The following is a 23,373-nucleotide window of genomic DNA, read 5'->3' as shown; positions in this document are numbered from 1 at the left end:
GACAACATATTTAAACGTATAGTACTTTAAAAAAAAAAAACAAACAGAGAAACCATGGTGCAATGTGCATCTTTAGCATACAGAGAGTAGACAGTGACCCACCATTGACCCATCTACTTGAGCAGCAACCAGGGAGTTTCCTTGTGTTCTTGAAGCAGTGAAGCTATGTAATTTATTTATCACCTCTCTGAAGTTTGTTCTCCCAACATCACATGCCGGAGCTACAATCAAGCCTTTGTCATCTCTTCATTATGGAACTCTTCAGTACCCCTGAAAGCTCTGCTTCCCACAGATATGCAGGCCCTTTTCAATTTCCCCATGATAACCAGAGGGATCTCGTGAAAATTAATTTGCGTAGGTGTTGTGTGGGTGGAGCCGTGGGATGGGTCTGGAACAAGAGTCGGGTCCAAACCCCAGAGATATTGTTCTGAGTTTGGCAGGAGCAGGGTCACTCTCTCTACCCCTGCCCCCAGCCTGTGTGTCCTGGTGTGTGTATGCCTGTGCTCCACCCTTTGCCCCACTCCCTGGTAGCCAGGTTACACTTCCTCTCTCCTTATAAGGTCATGTCCACTAGCACCTGGAATTCCTCCTTACACAAATGGGGTGTCCCCAGGACCCTCGACCCCGACAATGATGTACACTCACCCCAATAGTCCCTACTCAACCATCAAAGGTTAAATAGCCTTCTCCCCCAGCCCCATTAAACTCCCTGTCTCACTGAAGCAGTCCCAGCACACTCTTCTCATCACAACCACATGCTGCCTGAGGTCTTCATCCCCTGGTTGTTCCCACCCACCCCATCCCCCTTGTGGCCAGCCCCACCCCCCACCAGGATCTACCAGTTGTTATTGTGGGTCCTTCACATGCTACAGGCAGAGGCGGGAAAGCAGAGCCTGACAGATAGGTAGGATTGGCTGGAGAGATGGCTCAGCAATTAAGAATAAGTACTTGCAGAGGACCCACGTTCAGTTCCCATCACATCACCCACACCATGGGACTCACAACTTCCTATAACTCCAGCTCCTGGATTCTGAGACTATCCCACTCACACAGGCACATACCTGCACGTGCATGTAATTAGAGACAAAATAAATCTAAGCATTTTAAAATCATCTTGAGGGTTGGAGCTTAGGAAACAATTTTGTAACAACCACTTGCTATATAAGCACAAGGACTGAGTTTGGATCCCATATAAAAAGCTGGGTGCAGCCATGCATGTCTAACAACTGTGCTGGCTGGTACCATCTGGAAGATCCCTGGGACCTAGTGATGGCAAAGCCACAAGCTCTGGGTTCAATGGGAGATGCTGTATCAAAGGACTAAGGTGAAGAGGAATAGAATACCAGATGTCCTCCTGAGGCCTTCACATACATGCACGAGCACGCACACCTGCACTCAGGTACACACATGCATACACCACATTCACACACAGAATCGTTTGAGATGCTTCCACTCTGTATCCTAGGCTGGCCTCCAACTTAATCCTGCTCATGCCTCCTGGGTATTAAGATTACAGACATGCACAAACATGCATGCTTGTCTCTAACAACTAAATTCTAATCATGAGATTCTTTGGTCTAAAGCTTCTTCAAAGATTTTTTTTTTTTTTTTTTTTTTTACTGCTATCGAGAATGTATGAAATCCTGACCATAATCTATAGGGAAACAGATTTTTTTTTTTTTCGAGACAGGGTTTCTNTGTANAGCCCTGGCTGTCCTGGAACTCACTTTGTAGACCAGGCTAGCCTCGAACTCAGAAATCCACCTGCCTCTGCCTCCCAAGTGCTGGGATTAAAGGCGTGTGCCACCACGCCTGGCAGGGAAACAGAATGTAATGGTAATTTTTTTTTAAAGGTGGGGCCAGAGAGACTGCTCAGTCAGTACAGTGCTTGCTGTTCATGTTTGAGGATATGAGTTTAATCTTCACCACCCATATTTAAAAATCAAACGCTGAGCACAGTGGCATTCATGTATAACCATAACACTGGGCAGGCAGAATCAGGAGTCCCCTGGGGGCTTGCTGGCTGGACAGTCTTGCCAAATAAGCGATGAGATCTAGATTTACTGAGAGACCTTGTATTAAAAATTAAGAGTAAATTAGGAAGACACCCATGTCAATCTCTGGCCTTCAGGCATGTGTGCACATATGTGTGTACACACCCTTCCCACACATGCATGTGCGCTCTCTCTCTCTCTCTCTCTCTCTCTCACACACACACACACACACACACACACACACACACACACAAATTGGGGCAAAGAGGTTCCTGAGAAAACTAAAATTAGATCTACCACATGACCCAGCTACGTCTATAAGGACTCTACATAGACAGATGTATATCAATCTCTACTGAAGCATTAGTCACAATTGTTAACAAACCTAGCTGCCTAACAACAGAGGGATGGATCAGAAACAGAGGGTGGTATATATACTCAAAAGAATTTTCAGCCCTAAGGAGGAAGCTATGTCATCATTTGCACAAAACTGAATATGACTGGAGATAAACATTATTAAGTGAATTAAGCCAGTCACAGAAGGAGAAAATTCATTTATGATTCCTAGGTTTAATTAAACACATAAATCATATATATGACATGGAAAATGAAGTAAAATTACTAGGGAACTAATGAGAGAGACAGGGAGAAGACAGAAAATTTAGGAGTAGGAATATATATTCAAAATACAACATAAACTTGTATCAAGATGTCCTAATGTAACACAGTGCCATGTACAATAAATATTTTTAAAAGGAGAAAAGAATCGGGGCTAAGTAGAGAAAAACCAGCGAAGTGACTTTGGGGATGCTGCTTAGCAACTCTAATCCTCAGCCCTCCTGTCTCGTCTGTGCCAATTAGTCAACGACAGAAACTTTCTCTGTGTAGCTGAGGATTAAATGTTCCCCAGAAGTGCGATGCAGGGCACAGATTTTACCAGTTAGTGGGCCCATTTGCTTCACTGAGGTCAGCCCTCCTTCTTGGTCAGTGACAATAGTGGTAAACTGTCTGAAACACAGCTGAGGGTTTAAAAAAGTATGCAGAAACAATTACTAGCGTGCCTGCCACATAGCTAACACACGTGTTACCACCATCACCATCATCTTTCCATCACTCGCGAATGTCTCTTTCTCAACTGCTTCATCTACTCCTTCCTCCGGGAAGGACCGCTCCTCAGAGGTAAGGGCAGCACCTTCACGCGGTCCCTGCACACTGTCACTTCTCTAAAGTGGCTTCAGAGAGCAAACAGACAGCACCCCACGTCCAACTTCTCATCATTTCCCCTTTGTTGTGACGTCCCACACCACGTGAAAGCCACAAACACACCCCCGGAAGTGATCGGGTGGTAGGCGTTCCCGTTCGATCATCCCACCCACTCCATCCTCGCTTGGTTCCTCCCTGCTCCGCTTAGACCGGGAAGGGAGGCGGAACTAATGGTACGGACCGCCTGACGGTACCCAGCCGGACAGAAAAGCGGAGGGCACTGGGAGTTGCGCCGCGCAAGCCCGGGGCCATCTAAGTGCTGCTCCCGCGACATGGCTTTCAATTTTGGGGCTCCTTCGGGCACTTCGGGCACCTCTACAGCCACCGCGGTACCGGCGGGTGAGTCAGCCCTGGGCCTACCTTCTTCCTCCAAGGAACCAAAGCCTCGGGCCCGCCCCCTCGATCCGATCGGTCCGGCTGGGGGGTCCCGGGGTTGCCCTGGAACTCGGGACACCTTGGAGGCATTTGGAGAGGGCGGTGGCGGTGGTGGCGGCGGCGGTGGCCGTGGCGGTGGGATGGCCGAGGGCTGCTCAGGCTCAGCCTGGGGCTCGCACAGCACGCTCAACCCGCGTGGCCCGGCCACCGCGGTGCTTCCCGCCATTGGGGTGTCCGCCCAGGAGGAGGCTACGCCCCTCTCATTTCCCGGGACCCCGCGTCCCCTCGTCCGTCTCAGCCTCTATAGAGGTCCAGATGGGTAAAGCTGGAGCCAGGCTGCCCGTAGCTCCCTCTGTCCCCTCCCCAGCCCGGGGGAGGGGAGGGGGGATGCTCGGCCCCCGCCCCTGGTGCCTTTCGCTCCTTCTGTCTGTCCGCACCTTGGCTTTCTTCCCCTGATCCGGTGCAGGTCAGGTTTGTTCACGCTGTGAAACCTCTTGCTGATACTTATAATTCTTATCTTTCTTTCTTTCTTTTCCTTTTCTCTTTCCCTCCTCTCACCTTTTCAAATTTTGTTTCTCTTGCCTCCACGACTATCAGGATTTGGTGGGCTTGAGACTGCCAACTCCACCGCCAGTGGGTTTAATTTTGGGGGTTTCGGATTAACCGCTAACCCTGCAGTGAACTTTAATATTGGGAATTTCGGTGTTTCTACCACCTCGGCGACTCCGTTCAATTTTGGTAACAGTCTGGCGAGTGCAGGTAGATACTGGGGTCATGTGTGTAACGAGTATGGGGGCTGGAGTCCAAGAATGTTCCGATGTCCCTAGAGTTTGGGGGAAGAAATGGCACTTGTCTAATAAAGAAAGGGGTTTATTTCCTAAGATCAAATCAAATATATTTAAAGTTTTGACTGCTTTAAAAGATGTGGGTTTTGGAAAGCCTTAAAGAATTAGAATGCACCTTGGTTGGATTTTCATTTAATCATACAGAGCACAGCTTCCAAATGATAAGTTGGGAACCGAATGTCTTTTAAATCATTAGCTTTAGCAGAAGGTCAGCGTTTCCCTGGGATTCTTGGACTCCTGCAGTCATTTTTCATTTTTTAATACATATTTCATTGGGATTTCATCTTATTGTCCTTGTGTTTCCAAGAGAAACAAGTCTTATACGAACAGCAGCGACCTGTCTTGATTTTCAAACTGTGTAACGATGTTTTTCTAACATTAACTCAATATATTAGGATGTATTCCTATATATAATTGTAGAAAGAATCCCGGATTCTTTGCTGGGTTTTTGGGAAATTTTCCATGAGTAGTTTTAATTTACCAGTTAACACTGAGTTCTAAAAACTAGGCTCGGCATCTTTTACATTCAAAAAGAGGATGATGAAGGTTTTTTGTTTTTTTAATCTGTGGCTTGTTTGAAGATCACTGAAATTTTTCAGAACACAAATGTAATGGATGTGTACATCCCAATTTAAGTTAGGCTTATGTGAGCTCGACATACGTATGACTCTTAGAAAACTCTCCATCCTCAGCTGCTCGTATATGAATGTACTGTCCATAGTTTATGTTCCGTCAAGCCACTGCTGCCCGTGCCAATTATATGCATTTGGACTTCTAAACTTACTGGGAAAGTCAGGGATTTTGTCCATTTACTGGGTTTTACATTGTTGATGTCACCTTATTCTCTCAGTTGAAAATAGTGAAAAATACTTGGAAATTCCAAAGATAAAGGGACTCGTTGAGAAATATTAGAAGTTGAACCCACCACCCCTGAGGTGTAGATAAAGGGACTCATTGAGAAATATTAGAAGTTGAACCCACCACCCCTGGGGTGTTTACCTTTCCTAGTTTGCTTAAAATTGGCACTGGGCAAAACAAACCTTATTTTGAAATTTATGTTTCAGAATAAAGCAAACCATATAGTTTAACAGCAACAAATAAACCTGTTTGTATTTGCTTGATTTGATGTCCATTTGGCGTTGTCCCTGTTACCGTGAATTGTACAAATACAAGGGTGTTTTGACTGTTTTCAAATATGTTAATTAACTCAGCCTTCAGGAGAGAGCTTTAAAAAATTACATTTTTTTGTATCCATATAGGACTACTATTACTAATAGAGTATTTTTGATAACTTGAAACATGACAAGATACTGACTAGCATTTTTAGTGTGTAGCCAATTCGAATAACATAGTTATTCTTTGAAAGTAGGAAGTTAAAAGGGCTCTATAGACAGTATTTATTTTAGAGGTTTTGTCAAAATGTTTGGCTGGCAGTATTTTCATAGAATCTATAAGTTAACATGTGTTCAGTTGCCTATTTAATAGTTTTTTTAATTAGGTATTTTCCTCATTTACATCTGAATTGTATTGCTAAGAGTACAGGGTAGTGGTACACTATTTGCCTGCCTTGTGTGAGCAAGGTCCTGGATTTACCAGTGCCACAAAATTGATTGAAACTAATTCATTTCTTTTTCTTTAGAATGGCATCTCACTGTGTAGTTCAGGGTCATTTAAAAACTGTAAGCCTGCCTTAGTGTCTCTCTCTATGAGATTGCAGGCATATACCAAGACATCCATCTCATTGCAATCTTGAAGAGGCTCTCTTATTACAAGAAATATATGAGGTTCAAGTTTGAATCTCTGAAGGAGTGTAACTCAGCATTTAGAGTTCAAATGTTTTTTTTTTTTTTTTGAAAGTTTTTGGCAGCACATTTATAACTAGATAACTGCTGCCAATACTTTAAATTAGGTTGTCATTTCATTCTGTTTTTACATTGTTAAGATATACCAAGATTGATTTTTTTTTTTAATAGATTTAGTTAAAAATAGAACCTGTCAGGTTGCCACAGTGTGACGCAGGCTCGTGGTAGCTGAGGCTACCTTCTTTGTCATTTCTCCACTTACTTTTTTCCTTCCTTCAAGAAAGGCATTCTTTCGGGAGGCAGAGGCAGGCAGATTTCTGAGTTTGAGGCCAGCCTGGTCTACAGAGTGAGTTCCAGGACAGCCAGGGCTACACAGAGAAACCCTGTCTCAAAAAAAAAAAAAAAAAAAAAAGACATTCTTATTTGATAGAGGTAAACATATTGGTATGTTTTGGTATGTTTCCTTTAGTAGTTGTTTCACACAGACTAAGGGCATCCCTAATGAAAGCTAACGGAGATGTAATTTAACTCACGAGAATTACGGTTGAGAGCTGGCAAAGCCATCTGCTGCCATCATATGCTTGGCACTGTTTAAACGGTTGAGTTCATTGTAAAACAGCAACGTTGAACTAGGAGATTTTGAAAAGACTGCGAGTAAGCTATAAATGTAGTTCAGGGTAGAGGACTTACTTAGCCATTCGTTCACTCCCTATCTCTGCAAACCCCCACAGGTTTTATGCAAAGGATCTAGATTTCCTATTTTTGCTGGGGGAGATGGGAGTGGTGACGTTCTCACACCTACAGTAGCCTTCTGGACTCTCGAGAATGCTCTCTGTTAAGGGGTTCACTTTAAACAGCTCCACTGTCAGTAAATAGTCTTATTAATTTATTAGTCAAAATTGTATGGACACTTGAATTTGTAATAGCTAGTCTAAAAGTGGATATATATCATTTTAGACTTATGACAGTCTTTTTTTTTTTTTTTTCAATCATGTTACCCATTTAGTTAACGGGATATGTATTGCGTTGTACTATTTCTGTCTAAAGCACTTGGTCATTTATTTCTTGCAGTGCATTGATCTTCTGATTAGTAAGCAATTAGGATTTTTTTAAACCTAAGTTAAAAAAAAAGAAAAATTTAGATCAATATGTCCTTTATATTTAGCAACTACTTTAAAAAAAAGAAAAATTTAGATCAATATGTCCTTTATATTTAGCAACTACTTACAAAACAATTTGAAATGAAAACGCAATTCCCACTGTGTGCACAAAAGGACCCTTATGTTTTATCCGTTTTTAATTAGGTGGGTTTGGAGGATTTGGAACAACAACTACAACTGCAGGCTCTGCCTTCAGCTTTTCAGCCCCAACAAACACAGGCAGTACAGGTAAGAGGTTGCCCTAAGTCCTCTAGACATAAATGTGGTACAGGTTGATGTTTTTAGCTTACTCAATTCTGATTTCTCATTGAAAGGCCTTCTCGGTGGCACTCAGAACAAAGGTTTTGGCTTTGGTACTGGTTTTGGCACAACGACGGGAACTGGCACTGGTTTAGGCACTGGTTTGGGAACTGGACTTGGATTTGGAGGATTTAATACCCAGCAGCAGCAGCAGCAGACTTGTAAGTGGGATTTTATCTTCAGCTATAAAATTGTGGCAGTAACAGCAATGTTGCTTCGGATACAGATTGTCTTAGTTTTAAGGACTGTAAGTGTATCCCAAAGAGTTCCAAAAGCATAATATTTATTCCAGAAAGTTATTCCAAAATGCATAATATTTATGCTTTCTTGGAATTAGGAAGAAGACTGACTAGCATGATTAGGACTGTAAGGGCGCTACGTTTGAAGTCAGTCCATGAAAGCTGTAGTGATTTCTATGTCGGGGTATAGTTTATTAGATTATACATATGGGCACACCCTTGTCATGTTGAGGCAGAACCTGAGCACACTCCATTATCTTCCCTTATAGCACTGCTCCATGGGACGAGCTGTGTCCCAGCTTTCACAGCCTCTTCCCTTCCTTTGTAGTTCTGCTGTTCACGAGCCTGAACATCATGAGTGTGAACAGAACAGATAGATCATTTTGCCATTCTTATATCTCTGCAGGCTCCTTTTATATCATTAATTCATGGATGAAATCAGATCTTTGTCTTTCAGGTTTTCTATTTGTACTTTACTGAAGTCATTCTTGTATAGTTAACATAATCTTTGTCATCTGTATCTCCTAATTGTTGGGGATAGTTCGGTATTTTATTTGTAAGACTGTCATAGAATATCCTTTATCATGCAATGTATAATATCTAGATATGTGGTTTTGTAATGATGCTAGCAGCCATTGTTAATCATTACTTAGATGAGTTAATTTATTACAGATTAAGAAGTAGTGTTGTTCATGTAGATTTTTTCATTCGTTTGTTGAATTCATTTGTAAGGAACTTTACCTCACCTGTGTGGTTTTGATTTTTTTCTTTTTTTAAATGTTGGATAATACAGTCAGCCCTGTGGTCCCCCCTCAACCCCCCCCCCCCCCAAATAAGGGCTTGTCTCTCCAACCCTTTGTTCCTAGGAGTGTATCGTTAAAATCTTGCTTCATCAGACTCAGCCTTTTGGGTCCTGTTTTTTAGAGTTAGGCTGTCAGGCATTTCAGTTTTGTTTGTGAGGTACTTTGGCTCGTTGTGAGTCAGACCTGGGCCTTCTGGAAGAGCAGCAAGCACTCTCAGCTGCTGAGAACTGTCGGGTTTAGTTCAGTTTTGATTGGATTATTTGCTTGATTTTTATTTTAATGTTAGGAGTTTTTAATATCTATTTTTCAATGTGATTACTACCAAGGATTTTCTCCTATTCTGTAGGTTGGCTTCACTCTTGTCATTGTTTTTGCTTTTCAGAAGCTTCTCAATGTCACAGAATCTCACTCGCCAAGTTTTATGTGTGTGAGTGTGTGCCCATGGGGAGGTCTTCCTTAATCAGTCTCCACTGTTTTTGAGAGCAAGTCACTGGAGCTGCAGCCTGGTGAATTGGTTAGACCACTGGCCAGCTGGTTCCTGGGGCTCCCCAGCCTCCCTCCCGGCACCGTGGACCCCAGTGTGTGCTGCTGCCTGTGCTTGTGTCCTCGGGTCTGTAGCAGCCACCTGATCACCGAGCCACCCTCCTCAGCCTGTTCACACCTTAACTGCAGACATGAAGACTGTTCCTTTACATTTATGATCCCTGTTGACAGGTTCAGACTGATTTCTCAATTTTAGGAATAGGATGATGTTTGCTAACTGTTAGATTGTTTCCTGGTTCTTCTTATCTATTTCCATAAGAGTTAGTAAGTGCCTCTGCGTCTTTGCTCTTCACCAAACACTCTTGACTTCTGTCGTAGATGAGACCTGTTTATGCCCTGGACATAGTGTTTTCCCTTTGCTCTTTTCTTTTCTTTTTCCTTTTTGAGACAGGGTCTTATTCTGTAGCCTAGGTTGGCCTGGAATCACTATGTAGCCCAGGTTGGCCATAAACTCTGGCAATTATACTACCTGTTTTCAAGTGCTAGCTAGCATTACAAGTGTAAGATACCACACATGGTTGAACATGCTGTTTTCTGTTTAACCCTCTCAGATACAATTTGAAGAGGCAATTTGGATTGCAGCACTATTTTATTTTAAAGCCCCGCTTGTCTGAGATGCTGTCGACTGCACTGTCTCTGAAGCGCCTGGTCTGTGTCTGCTGGCTCTGGCCATATTTCATCAGTCTGACCTTTTTTTATAACTATGCTACCAGTTTGGGTTATTGTAGCATCTGTATTAGCCATGCACTCATCCCTGTACTCAGAGGGGTCCACTGCACTTGAGAACATTTCACCTACCTTTCAGCCATTTCCAGGCTGGTCTCTGACTTCCTCAGAGGCTTTCTGGACTGCCAGTGCTTGTTGCTTTCCTTCTCTTCTGACCTGGCTACACTCTCGCCCATATGTAAGATAATATAGAAACCCATTCCATAAATTGCAATACCGACAGCTGGGAGGGGCGTTATTCTGCTTACCATACCGTGGGTCTAAGTTTTCTGGGCTTGTTTGTTTGTTTTTCCTGCTGAAGCTTTAGGTGGTCTCTTCAGTCAGCCTACACAGGCTCCTGCACAGTCCACCCAGCTCATCAACACTGCCAGCGCACTTTCTGCTCCAACGCTACTGGGGGATGAGAGAGATGCCATCTTGGCAAAGTGGAACCAGTTGCAGGCCTTCTGGGGAACAGGAAAAGGATATTTCAATAATAACATTCCTCCAGTGGAGTTTACACAGGAAAATCCCTTTTGCCGATTTAAGGTATCAGATGTGTCTTTGATCTTCATTTAAAGAGTGAATATAAGATACTAACTTTTAGATTAAATTGACATTAAATAGTCGTTTCTTGTTTTTTTAGTATTTCTTGAGAATGGTGTGATTTTTATTTTAAAATTATAAAAATTTATACAATTAAAAGTGGCTTTCGAAAACGTATTGTGTATGATTCTGAGGACTGAGGAAGAAGCTGTTGGCATGGTGATCTGGCTCTGTGTTGCACATCTGAATCTCAGCTCTCAGGGGTGGACAGAGGACAGAAGTCAGTCGTGTTCAGCTACAGAGCAAGTCAGAAACCAGCCCAGGCTACATTAGACCCTGTCTCAAAAACCCAGGGCCCAAAAAGTGACTGAGTGAGTGAAGGTGCATGGGACCAAGCCTGGTGGCCTCAGTTTGACACTCACACCACCTGGTAGGAGGAGACTGAGTCCTGAAGTCCTCTGACCACCACGTGTGTGCCATGATGTGCCCCCTTAATGTTCTGCTTGTGACCCTCTGAAAAGGTCACTAGGCTTAGGCTGTGTTCATTAACACTGGGGGTGGGGGGCGGGGGGCATGTAAGCCCTGTGGCTGTCACTATAAGACAGTAATGGCTTTTCCTTTGTTGTGCCTCCTCATTGTGTACAAACAACCATCTTACTGAGATGTCACGTCAGTTAAGTAGCCTACTTTACTTGACTGTTTAATTTTTCTTTCTTGGCTTTTTTGAATATGAGGTTCTCCCCCCCACCCCCTCCCGCCCCAGGATCTTGCTGTATTAGGTCCAAGCTGACCTTGAATGCACTATGTAGCCAAGGCTGGCCTCAAACTCATGATCATCCTACGTCAACCTCTTCTGAGTGTGGGGGTTGGTTGTAGGGCTACACCACCACAGTCAGCGTGGAATGTACGTACCATAGCAAATCGGTATATTACAATCAGCTTTATGGTTCACCCTGCTTCTTCATTTTTTATTTTGGGCATGGGGGTTGTGCTTGGGAATCAAACCCAGAACCTCATGTATGTTAGTCACATATTCTGCCATGTATGTTAGTATGTATGTATGTTAGTCACATATTCTGCCACTGAACTTCACTCCCACACCTCAAGACCAGAGGAGTGCTGCAGATTTAGATTTTTCAGATTTTGGAATATTTGTGTATATGAGATATCCTGAGAACAGGACTCATCTAAGCAGAAAATTAATTTACATGTATATGCAGCCTAACCGTAATTTTATTTTTCATGTGCTTATGTGCTGTGACCCAAGGTCAAGTGTAGAATGTTTCTTACCTGGAGCATCATATTGATATCAGAAAGTTTCAGAATTTGGAGCACTTTGTAGTTTAGCTTTACATATTAGGGATATTTAATTTCTGTATCATCTGAGTGTGTTACTTGAAAATCTTAATGTCATTGTTTAGCAATAAAATATACAGTAAGTAGTAAATGTAGGTTGAAGTATCCGTTTAAATGTTTTATATTTTCTGAAAGGTTGCTATGTAATATGCATAGTAAAATGTATGAATGAATGAATGAGCTTAAATACTTCTTTAAAAGTTGCATATACAGGGGCTGGAGAGATGGCTCAGAGGTTAAAAGCACTGGTTGTTCTTCCAGAGGTCCTCAGTTCGATTCCCAGCAACCACATGGTGGCTCACAACCATCTGTAATGGGGTCCAGTGCCCTCTCCTGGCTTGCAGACATAAATGCAGGCAGAGGGCTGGCGAGATGGCTCAGCGGTTAAGAGCACTGACTGCTCTTACGGAGGAGGTCCTGAGTTCAAGTTCCAGCAACCACATGGTGGCTCACAACCATCCGTAATGAGATCTGACGCCCTCTTCTGGTGTGTCTGAAGACAGATATAGTGTACTTATATATAATAAATAAATCTTAAAAAAAAAATAAATAAATGCAGGCAGAACACTGTATACATTATAAATAAATAAATTAGAATGACATATTTTTTTTAAAGTTGCATATACGCAGTAACAAAGGATAAAAAGCTCCTTTATATAAGCTACTTTTAGCAGTGTGTAATTCTTCATATTTAATATTATGTAGTCTTACTCATTTAATATCACACTAATAACCTGTTTCATTAAGTTTTATTACATGAAATCATAATATAATAGTCCTTCTTTATATCATTAGTAACTTGACAGTGTCATTGTACATTGAACATATATTATTTGTAAATTGTTTCTTTAAAATTTAGTTCAACACTCATGAGTCAGATCTCTAGTGAAGTAAGTACCCTCGGTCCATCACTTCTGCAGCTGTATTTATGACAGAGTTGTTTCAGTGTATCAGAAACACCCCCAAAATATGTGACTATCAAAATCAGGGAAAATTCTTTAGTTGGAGAGGGAATTTTAATTTCATTCTGTTTATGTTACTTTTGGGTTTTGTCTATAACATGGGATATCCTCAGACATAGAATGATGGGAGAATAATTCCCTTCATTACCATTTAGATCATTTTAGCAGATGCTAAGCTATCTATTAAACGTTGTTATAATACCTGTGTATACTGTTGACATTTTGTGTTGTTTACTTTACAGGCTGTAGGCTATAGTTGTATGCCCAATAATAAAGATGAAGATGGACTAGTAGTTTTAATTTTCAACAAAAAAGAAACAGATATTAGAAGCCAACAACAGCAATTGGTAGAATCATTGCATAAAGTTTTGGGAGGAAACCAGACCCTTACGGTCAATGTGGAGGGCATTAAGACGTTGCCGGATGATCAGTAAGTACAAAATATGGGTTGTTGCATGGGGGCGTTGTGTTGTGAAACACAAATCTCTGCAGAATGGTCCGTAGGTGGTGATTATTGTGCATTTAGAGAACTGGTTTTTTTGTTGTTGTTGTTCTTTTGGTTTTTTTTAAAAAAGACTTATTTATTGTATGTATATGAATACACTGTCTTCAGACACACCAGAAGAGGGCATCAGATCCCATTACAGATGGTTGTGAACCACCATGTGAGTGCTGGGAACTGAACTCAGGACCTCTGGTAGAGCAGTCAGTGTTCTTAACCGCTGAGCCATCTCCAGCCCTATAGAACTGTTTAAAGAGGTTTTTCCCTTTATTTTGAATTTCTTAACTCAGGTGCTAATTTGTAAATGTTTGTGCAGGAGCAGCAGGGAGCGCTGTGACTGCATGCAGGTGACCGCAGAAAGGAGTTGCTGGAACCTTTTAAAAACTGACTCTGGGTTTTGGTTTAGTTTTTGTTGCTTTTTGGTTTTGGTGGGTTTAAGACAGTCTTGTTGTTTGGTGCTTGCTCTCTAGAAATGCACTCTGTAGCCCAGGCTAGCCTAATACTTGGAGTATACCTCCTGCCTTTTCTCCGTGCAGGAGTTAGAACAGTGTAACCAGGTCTAGCTTGAATACTCTGCTCATTCATGGACCGACCCTGTGATTGCTCCAGTTCCCAGGCCCTTCTGCCATTTTATTCCTGGTTGCAATATACTTAATTACTTTTGTATTATTACGGTTAAATGACTGATATGGTTATTGTTGCTTGTAATACCCAGTGACTGACTCGGGTTACTTCCTGGGTCTTGGTTGCAGCAGGCAGCCCATAAGCTATTGGCAAAGCCATGAGAGTAAATAGTTCTAGGGATGGAGAGGTGATGGAACGTAAGCATTTGATAGAGAGCTATAGTGCTGAGCAAATCTTTTCAAAAAATGCATTCTTATTTACCTACCTCATTTTGGCTTTTGTCATTTAAGTTGATTTACAAGTGTGCCTAACCCTTGTAAGGTTACTTTCAAGATTAAAAAAAAAAAACTTTCCTCTTATAAACATCCATTTCCACCTTCAGCCAGCAGTGCTTTGAAACCGTAAGCTGTGTTGGTGTTTATGGCTGTGTGTCATGGAGTCAGTATGTTATGAATCTATTGTTTTCCTGCAGGACGGAAGTTGTCATTTATGTTGTTGAGCGTTCTCCAAATGGCACCTCGAGAAGAGTTCCAGCGACAACACTGTATGCCCACTTTGAGCAAGCCAACATTAAAGCCCAGCTGCAGCAGCTTGGGGTGACCCTTTCTATGACCAGGACAGAGCTGTCTCCCGCTCAGATCAAGCAGCTCTTACAAAACCCTCCCGCAGGTGGGCGTGCGCTGCAGCCAGGGCTGCTCGGTGATCGTCAAAAGCTCATCACGTGGCTGCTCACTTAGAATGTGCTCAGCAATGTTTATGTTTTAGTGTCAGGTGTCGTTTTAAATTACATAGCTAATATATATGTTTATTAGAAATTTTAGGGAGTGATAAGAATAATAAACCATCTACCAATAGGTAAATCACTTGAAATGTTTTAGGGTTTTTTTTTTTTTAAATCTTCATTTTAACTGAGCATTTAAGTGAAACTTATATGTGTTTGCACTTTAAAAAAAAGGAGTTTAGATATCCTAAGTAGACTGATCATTCTAGATCATGTCCCTTCCTCCAGCACTGGACTCTGCTGATCGGGACCTGTGATTTTACATGTATACCTATGTACATGTAATAGAAAAAGGATTCTGCACTATACACTGATGCTGCCTGCCTTTTAGATACAGAATTTCCTAGTATTTTCATGTTAGTATGTTAAGATGAATTTTATTGTAAACACTATAGTAGTCATATATACTTTACTTAAACTCAGTATTATCTCTGTGCATTCATCATTCCAAACTCAGCAGTGGTTAGTACCCACGGGAGGTCCTCCTAGGACACGCGGGCAGGCAGTGTTTTAGAGTAAGGTCTATGGTGGCTGGGAATGGGGCTCTTACCTGCACTCTTTGGGAGAAAGAATGCAGAAGATCAGGAGTTTGAGGTCACAGGCTAGACTGCATAGTGAATTGAGGACCAGCCTAGGCAACATGGTGACGCCGTCCCTCCTCCCACACCACAAAGTTCCCTAGAATGAAATCCTGACAGTGAGATGTGAACTACTCTTATGTTTGTTACTGTCTACCAGTGTATTTGTAAGTGTGAGGTATGGCTTCTTTCTCGCTTCCTCTTCGTCCCAGCAACATAGTAGTGAAAGAGTTAATATTTAGTCTGAATTTTCCTGGTGACCAGGTTGAATATCTTCTCACTCTTGTTTGTGAATAGCCTTTTTCTGCCCTTTGCTCCTTTCCTGCGTGATTTGTTGTGGGCTTTGTGTGTGCGGGTCCTAAAGGTATTAATTCCACTGTCTGTTGCAGATACTTTCTTTCTATCAGAACTTATAAAATTCTTGCAATGATTTTTTAAAAGTAATTCCTTATACAGCTTCTGAACTCAGTGTCAGATTTTAAGAAAGCATTTCCCATAGCAATATAAACAGAGAAAATTGTGTGTTCTAAAGAACATTTCTGTTTCTGGTAGGTGTTGATCCTATTATTTGGGAACAGGCCAAGGTGGATAACCCAGACTCTGAAAAGTAAGTGTAGCGCCATTTTATTTTATGTGCAAACTGACCCTACCAGAAAGGAGGGACACGGGTGGGCTGTCGGGTGCATTCCTGCATTCGGAGAGAGTCATTTTCTCTGCTTTTTAAAAACAGTTCTGCCATGTTAGGGCAGCATGCTGGGAGGTGAAACTAAGCAGGGATGGAGAGAGATCTGAATTCTAGTCACCTGCTACATTTGCATTTATCATGCAAGGTTTTGACAGAACTGTATTTCCTCCTTCATCAGATGGGGGGCTGAATAAAAGAATGTGGTAGCTATTGATCTCAGTGCTGTGGGTTTAGGAATTCATGGCAAACCTGCATGAAGTCTATTATGAAATACATCTTGTTGGCTTTAGTAATGCGTTCTGAAAAGTGACCTTGTATTTCAGGTTAATTCCTGTACCAATGGTGGGTTTCAAAGAATTGCTTCGAAGACTGAAGGTTCAAGATCAGATGACTAAGCAGCATCAGACCAGACTAGATGTAAGAGTTCACCTTTTGTTCTCTGTCTTGAGGGTGGAAAAGAAAAAGAGAGTCAGAGAGACTTTTATGGTGTGTAGGGAGTTCCGTCCGCTGCAGGTGGCAGCTCTGTGTGTCTGCCTTCTTTATGGCAGTGGCGTCCTCCCGCCTACATACACACCTTTTGTTTTTAATTTATGTGTATGGCTTTACCTACATAGATGTCTATACACCGCCTATTGTGCAGTAGCGCCCTTGGTAGCCATAAGAGTGTATCAGATACCATGGAACTGGAATTAAATCTGGGTGTGAGTGTGGAATTGAACCCTAGTCCTTTGGAAGAACTGCTAGTGCTCTTAACATCTGAACTAACTCTCCAGCAGCAGAAATTTGATTTGACATATCTTATGAGCTTAGATTTATAGCCTAGATTCATTCCAGGTCACCTTTGTTTTTTATCCAACTACTTAGTAGACCCAACCTTGATTAACTTCTAAAATCAAACAAGACCTAATGCACTGTAGTGTTCTGACTGGGCTCGCCTCCATATTCTTTTACATGCCATTCCGAGTTCATAAGGCAGAGGAGCAAGCTTACTGTTTAGAAAGCGAATGCAGTGCCTCCTTTTACACTGATCTGCATTGGTTTGTGTAGCCACCGTGCTTTCAGGAACACCCAACCAATATTTACACATAATTATTATTCCTTCTCAGCATTTCTTTGTCCAGAACTTCCAGTATAGTTTCTCTTATGACATACTTCCTAGACCCTTTAGGCTGTGTACACTGAATTCATGAGGATCATCTGTAGAGTGAGCTGTTAGCTTCAAACTCACTGTGTAGCTTCACAGTGAGTCCTTCAACTTCTGATTCCCCTGCCTCCATCTCCCAGGTGCTGGGATTCTAACGTCATTACACCTGGTGAGACTTGAATCTTAATATTAAGTCATTTCATCCATGAATGACATTGAGGCTGTCCGTGCCCTTTAAACTAGTTTTATGACATTCCTTTAAAAAAAAAAAAAAAAAAACTCATACATTCTGGTTGATTCCCAGATGATGAACACAGCAACCTAATTTTGTCCTTTGTTTCTTCATAATGTCCTGGTGTTTCATTAAAGAGTAATGAAGCCATGCCTGGTGGTACAGGCCTGTAATCTCAGTTACTTGGGAGTCATAGGCAGGAGGATTGAAAGTTCAAGGCCACAGTGGCCTGTGAGCTAAGTTCAAGGTCAACTTGGCCTGTGTAGTGAGATCTTGTCTCAAAAAGTAAAAGGGGGCTGACGGACATAGCTCGAGTTGCATGTGCCAGGCCTTAGGTTCAGTTCCCCAGTGTATCCCAGTCTCCCACCCCAAAAAGTGATCTACCATGGGGGCACACTAAGATACTTAGTGCAACTTCTTTGTTCTGTCTTTTTAAAAAAAGATTTATTTATTATTATATGTAATTACACTGTAGCTGTTTTTCAGATGCACCAGAAGAGGGCATCAGATCTCATTACGGATGGTTGTGAGCCACCATGTGGTTGCTGGGATGTGAACTCAGGACCTTCGGAAGAGCAGTCAGTACTCTTAACCGCTGAGCATCTCTTCAGCCCCTGTTCTGTCTTTTAACACTCCAGTAGCATAGAAATGAATTATGATAGGGACAACTATAGACGTAACCTGGATTGGAGCGCCTTACAGATTGTAGCCTGCTGAGAAGTAGTGCTGTTGTTAAAGTGCTGAGCCTTATGGCCTGATTCCAGTCCTCAGAACCACAGGAAAGCACCAGGTGTGATGATACTGTAGTCTCAGTGCTAGGGAGGCAGAGATAGGCCTCTGAGCTCACTGTCCAGTCAGGCCACACCCAAGGTGGTCTCCTGGCTTCTACACAGGGATGTGCATTGTACTCAAAGAAAACTCATGTGCACACTCAAGTTAAACCTACCCTGCTAAGATTAAGATAGCATAGGGCAGGGCTGGAGAGATGGCTCAGCAGTTAAGAGCACTGACTAATCTTCCAGAGGTCCAGAGTTCAATTCCCAATAGCCACATGATGGCTCACAACCATCTGTAATGGAATCTGATGCCCTCTTTTGGTGTGTACTCATACACATAAAATAAATCTTTAAAAAATTACTCATACTTTAAAAAAAAAAAAAAGATAGCACAGGGCAAAGTAAGGAGGATTTTAGGCCAGACAGAAAGCTGTCACTAACCAGAGACAAGAAAATGTCTTCACTTTTAGGACTTTATCATTCCCTTTGCCCCTCAGACCTGAACTTTTTCCATTCAGACCTGGTTATTGGTTCTATCCCAAAGAGTACTCAAAGTCCCTTATTTCTGAAATGTTGTTGTTGTTTTTTACAGTATGTTGCTTCATCACTAACATCTTAAAGCTCTAAAGAAATCTTTGAATAAAAAACTTATTTATTTATTTAGATACGTAAGAGAAGGAAACGTCCAGAATTATGGGGCTAAATAAGGCTCAGCAGTTAAGAGCATGTACTGCCACAGAGGAGGCAGCTGACTACTGCCCATGACTCTACCTCTAGGGGAACTAGTATCCTCTCTGGACTCTAGTGCACCTACACACATGTACAAAGAGAAAGAATTTTAAAAATAATAAAATGCAGAATTAAAGATGGTTGTATTTCAAGAGAGGGATCATAAGGTTATCTTGGAATTAGGCTTGGGGACGTGTGGGTGTGCCTGTTAAATAGAGATGGATCGAAAGGCTATCTCAGGATTGGGCATGGACATGTGGGTGTGTCTATTAAATAGTGTTGTATCTTATATTTCTTTCAACAGATCATATCTGAAGATATTAGTGAACTGCAAAAGAATCAAACTACAACTATGGCCAAAATAGCACAATACAAGAGGAAACTGATGGAGCTCTCCCACAGGACCTTACAGGTAATAACTGGATTCCCCCAGTGTTTGTAAGATGTTTAGGGGAAATATAGGCCAAATAAGGAGTTTTGTAAAGTAGGAAAAAGACCCAAAAATTGGGGGAAAGATCATTTGGTGGGAGGTAGAGAAAAGTATTCTAAAGTACCCTTCTTACTGACAGGGTACAAGAAAAGGTAGAAAAATTACCCATTCCTGGTTTCAGAAAGTAGAAGACATTTTTGATTGCCAGGAAAGGGCATGGGACTGTGTATTAATGATTAAAACCAGTTACCAGTTTTAACAGGTAGAAGGAAATAACAAAACCTGGAATCATGAATTGTCAAGAAAACAAATGCTGCATCAGATTTGAAGGGACACACTCAAAGCCAAGTGGTAACAAATAAAAATACAGAGAAGCTTGAAAACAGAGAGGGTGGGAGCCAGTGATAGGCTCAGAAGGCAGTGGGAAAGACTGAAAGCTGCTTCTGTGGAAGACTACCAAAGTGGTAGCATCTCAGAGAGAGCCAAAGTCAGTGAGAAGCGTTGATCTAAATACACAGAGGCCTGAGTGATACAAGATGGTATGCATTTTTCAGATTTGGAACCTAGGAAAGATAGGTGATTAAAATAGCAAATAAAAACTACCAAAAGTAATGTATGTCAAATTGAAGAAATTGCTAACTATTCCAAAAACAGGAAAAAGAGCTGCTAACAACTGTAAGGAGAACCCAGGAGCGCCTCATTTCATTGTTGAATTTTATCTAACTAATAAGCCAATTCTTCTTACTTTAATCTTTCTGAGGAAATAATATTGATGGCTTCCTTTTTTCCCTCTTTGAACAATTTCATTGAGATGTAATTCACATATCATATATTTAACCCACTTAAAGGTTATATCGTCCATGAGTCTGACAGTTTAGGATGTTTTTATCATCCTACAGAGAATCCCCATGCCTCTTAGGAGCCACTTGCCTGTTTAGCCCACATCTGTTGTAGCCCATACCAGTGCTTGGTGCATATTAACACGGAGAGATGCTCATGTGACTGGAAAGCTAGAAATTTTATATTGAAAGTGACGAAGTCTAGATGTTGTAGCATGCCTATGATGCTATCACTGAAGATGGGCAGGAGGGTCAAGTCATCCACAAATCAGGCTGGAGGCCACCTTGGGCTACTTGAGACCTTGTCTCAAAACAAATATATATATTTTTAATCTTTTTCAGTATTTGGGTTCAAAAAAGGTAAATTTATAAATAGCATTGATTTTTTTTTTGTTTTGTTTTTGTTTAGGTTCTTACTATGTGTTTTATACAAAGATATTTTCTATGACATGAAAATCTAATTGGAATGTAGGCATACATGTAAAGGCGCTTTATTCAAGAGGAAACATAAAGCACTTGGATTTTTTTAAAAAAATGATTTGGGTTTTTATTGTTTGTTGGAGGCAGGGTCTCAGTTATGCAGCATAGACTAGCCTGAAACTCTCCTTGTTCCTCAGGCTAGTTTCAGATTGGTGGTCCTCCTACCTTAGCCTCCCAAGTGCTAGGATTTCAAAGCACCCTGAATTAGTTTCAAGACGGTTTTTAACAGCAAGTCCATAATGGCTTTTTTTTAATGTTCTACTAGATAGTACTGGTATCTGTCTTCTATAGGTCCTAATCAAACAGGAAATCCAAAGGAAGAGTGGCTATGCGATCCAGGCTGATGAAGAGCAGTTGCGGGTTCAGCTAGATACTATTCAAGGGGAACTGAATGCACCCACTCAGTTCAAAGTAAGCACTTCTAAGTCTGTCCAGCCAGAGGTTGTTCAAGGTGGGTCCGTACAGTTGTCCCATCACACAGGAATTCTGTATTGCATTGTGTTCTTAAGCATTTGTTCGAATTAGTTAAAACTCCCTAAAATAAATTCTCAGTCATGGTTCGTTTGGCTTGTATTAATGCTTCAAATCAAAGAGCTGGGGGTTTGAACAGATGAGCCAGAAGAGTTGTCCCCAGCTGGGGTTGTCAACCTTTGTCTCTGACTCGCTGCTAGGGTCGGCTGAATGAGCTCATGTCCCAGATCAGGATGCAGAATCATTTTGGAGCCGTGAAATCTGAAGAAAAGTACTACATAGATGCAGACCTGTTACGAGAAATCAAACAGGTGAGTGTCAGTTTACAACTCTGTGGCCGTCAGGATGGCTGCTGGTCAACAGCAGAAATACTCTCCTCGTCATGAGAATGTAGAGGGACTGCAACCCACAGGCACCTTTAAGTAACAAAAGTATAAAAACCTTGCTTCCTCAAAAAATTAAAAGTAGAATTACCATGTCTGGCAGATTTACTTCTTATTTTTGAGAGACAAGTTCTCACTATGTAGCTCTGGTTGGCCTAGAACATGCTATGAAGACTAAGTTGGTCTTGAACTCACGGAGATCAGTTTGTCTCTGCAGTTGAGTGCTGAGATTCAAGGTACATGCCGCCACGTCCACCCGGCTCTCCTGGATATATGCATCCCAAGTAGTTGCAAACAGGTCTCTGCACAGACATTTACACACCTATGTACATATACACACAGTGGAGTGGTCCTCCCTCCTAAAGAGGAGGAAATTCTCACATATGCACCAACTTGGGTTGAAATACGTACACGGTCACACAAGGAGAGGTGTTGTATGATTCCCCTTCCTGTGACACAGGGACAGGTGACCAATGACAGATGACCAATGACTTAACATCTCTGTACACTAAAAGTGGCCTGTATATTGTTACTCCAGGAAGGAGCCAAGCATCCCCCAGAATGTCTAGATAGTGGGAGTGCCAGGATGGAGGCAGTGGCAGTAATGGTCAGTCTCAGGCTTCTTCCACATCCTCTCAGTGGCACTGATCCAGAAGAATCTGTGTGTGTATTAAATCAAGAAGCTGGGACTAGGGTTGTGGCTCACTTTGTAGAAAGCTTGCAGAATATTTATGGAGGCCTGGATTCAAGCCCCCGCCCCACATTATCAGTGATAGTGTACACCCATAATTCAGCATTTGGGAGGCAGGAGGACCAGGAGTTCAAGGCTCTGTCTAAAAATACAGAGATTGCGTTTGAACAATATTGTTGATCTATACTTGTTTGGTTTTACCTGGTTTCAGGGTGTGTCTTGTAGGGGTGGACAGAGCTGTCTCACTGTGCATGTTTCAGTTACTAAGTCCTGTATTGTGAGTAGCTTGCAATTTAACAGAACAGTACACTGTTTTATTTTTTTTTAATTCATTCTAGCATTTGAAACAACAACAGGAAGGCCTTAGCCACTTGATTAGCATCATAAAAGATGACCTCGAAGACATAAAACTGGTAGAACATGGATTGAATGAGACCATCCATAGCAGAGGCGGTGTCTTTAGCTGACCATTTACAGACTTGTTGTAGAGATTTATAAAATGCGTCTCCTTGCTACATCGAGCCTTCTTTACAATGACCACATGGCCGGGAAAAAGGATCCTTCTCACTGGGATGTCTGCGACTCCTCAGAGGTTACTGTACATTAAATCTGAAATGGTCACCACAAAGCCCTTCAAAGAGAATCTTTGAAAAGTTTATATCTAAAAGCTGTATTTACTTTTAAAAAAGTATTACCCAAAGCATATACACTGTTGTTCATTTTATAACAGCGTTAAGCGTAGTCACGGAGCCTGATGGTTATTCTCCATTCTCCTCTCCATAGCACAGAGCACGACAGAGCTACATCCTACATAACACAACAGACTGTGATTCCATGCCTGTTGGAGGCTGTGCTTCAGGGTATAAATGCGTTTCAGCTTTTATATCTGTGAAATTAGCTGTGGGGAGTAAAGAAAATCCCAAAGTATTTAATGATTTGTGTGGTTTTCCTTTTGTTCTAGAAAGACTTGAAAATATATTTTTATATTATTTTACTTATTTAGAACTTACAGAAAATACCTAACCGGTTAGGATATAACAAAATCACCACTTTTGCAAGCTGTTTTGTTTTGTTTTTTATTTCTAAAAATGAAATCCTTAAAATAAATTGTTAATTTGTAATTTTATGTAATTCT

The 23,373-nt window shown here is 41.6% G+C and overlaps 1 protein-coding gene and 1 non-coding gene across 3 annotated transcripts; one reads left to right on the top strand and one right to left on the bottom strand.

Moving 5' to 3' along the window:
* The first annotated feature begins 3,394 nt into the window (after positions 1–3,394).
* Nup54 (nucleoporin 54) lies at positions 3,395–23,371 on the top strand. Of its 2 annotated transcripts, XM_029477268.1 has the most exons (13): positions 3,395–3,596; positions 4,230–4,391; positions 7,584–7,667; positions 7,754–7,900; positions 10,352–10,578; positions 13,136–13,323; positions 14,492–14,688; positions 15,931–15,985; positions 16,387–16,480; positions 19,249–19,356; positions 20,985–21,104; positions 21,365–21,475; positions 22,577–23,371. In XM_029477268.1, the coding sequence occupies exons 1-13, from the start codon at positions 3,530–3,532 to the stop codon at positions 22,703–22,705; spliced, it is 1,689 nt and encodes a 562-aa protein (XP_029333128.1). In that variant the 5' UTR covers positions 3,395–3,529; the 3' UTR covers positions 22,706–23,371. The 2 variants fall into 2 exon arrangements, with proteins under 2 accessions (XP_029333128.1, XP_021017417.1); XM_021161758.2 differs by lacking the exon at positions 4,230–4,391 and having other exon boundaries at positions 3,396–3,596; positions 22,577–23,364.
* On the bottom strand, positions 8,754–8,896 carry LOC115031189. Its single transcript, XR_003836809.1, has one exon.
* Positions 23,372–23,373: the final 2 nt, after the last annotated feature.

This window comes from Mus caroli, chromosome 5 (genome assembly GCF_900094665.2).
Source record: "Mus caroli chromosome 5, CAROLI_EIJ_v1.1, whole genome shotgun sequence".
NCBI lineage: Eukaryota > Metazoa > Chordata > Mammalia > Rodentia > Muridae > Mus > Mus caroli.
The sequence above is the reverse complement of the archived record's forward strand: the minus strand, read 5'-3'. Positions and strand labels throughout refer to the sequence as shown.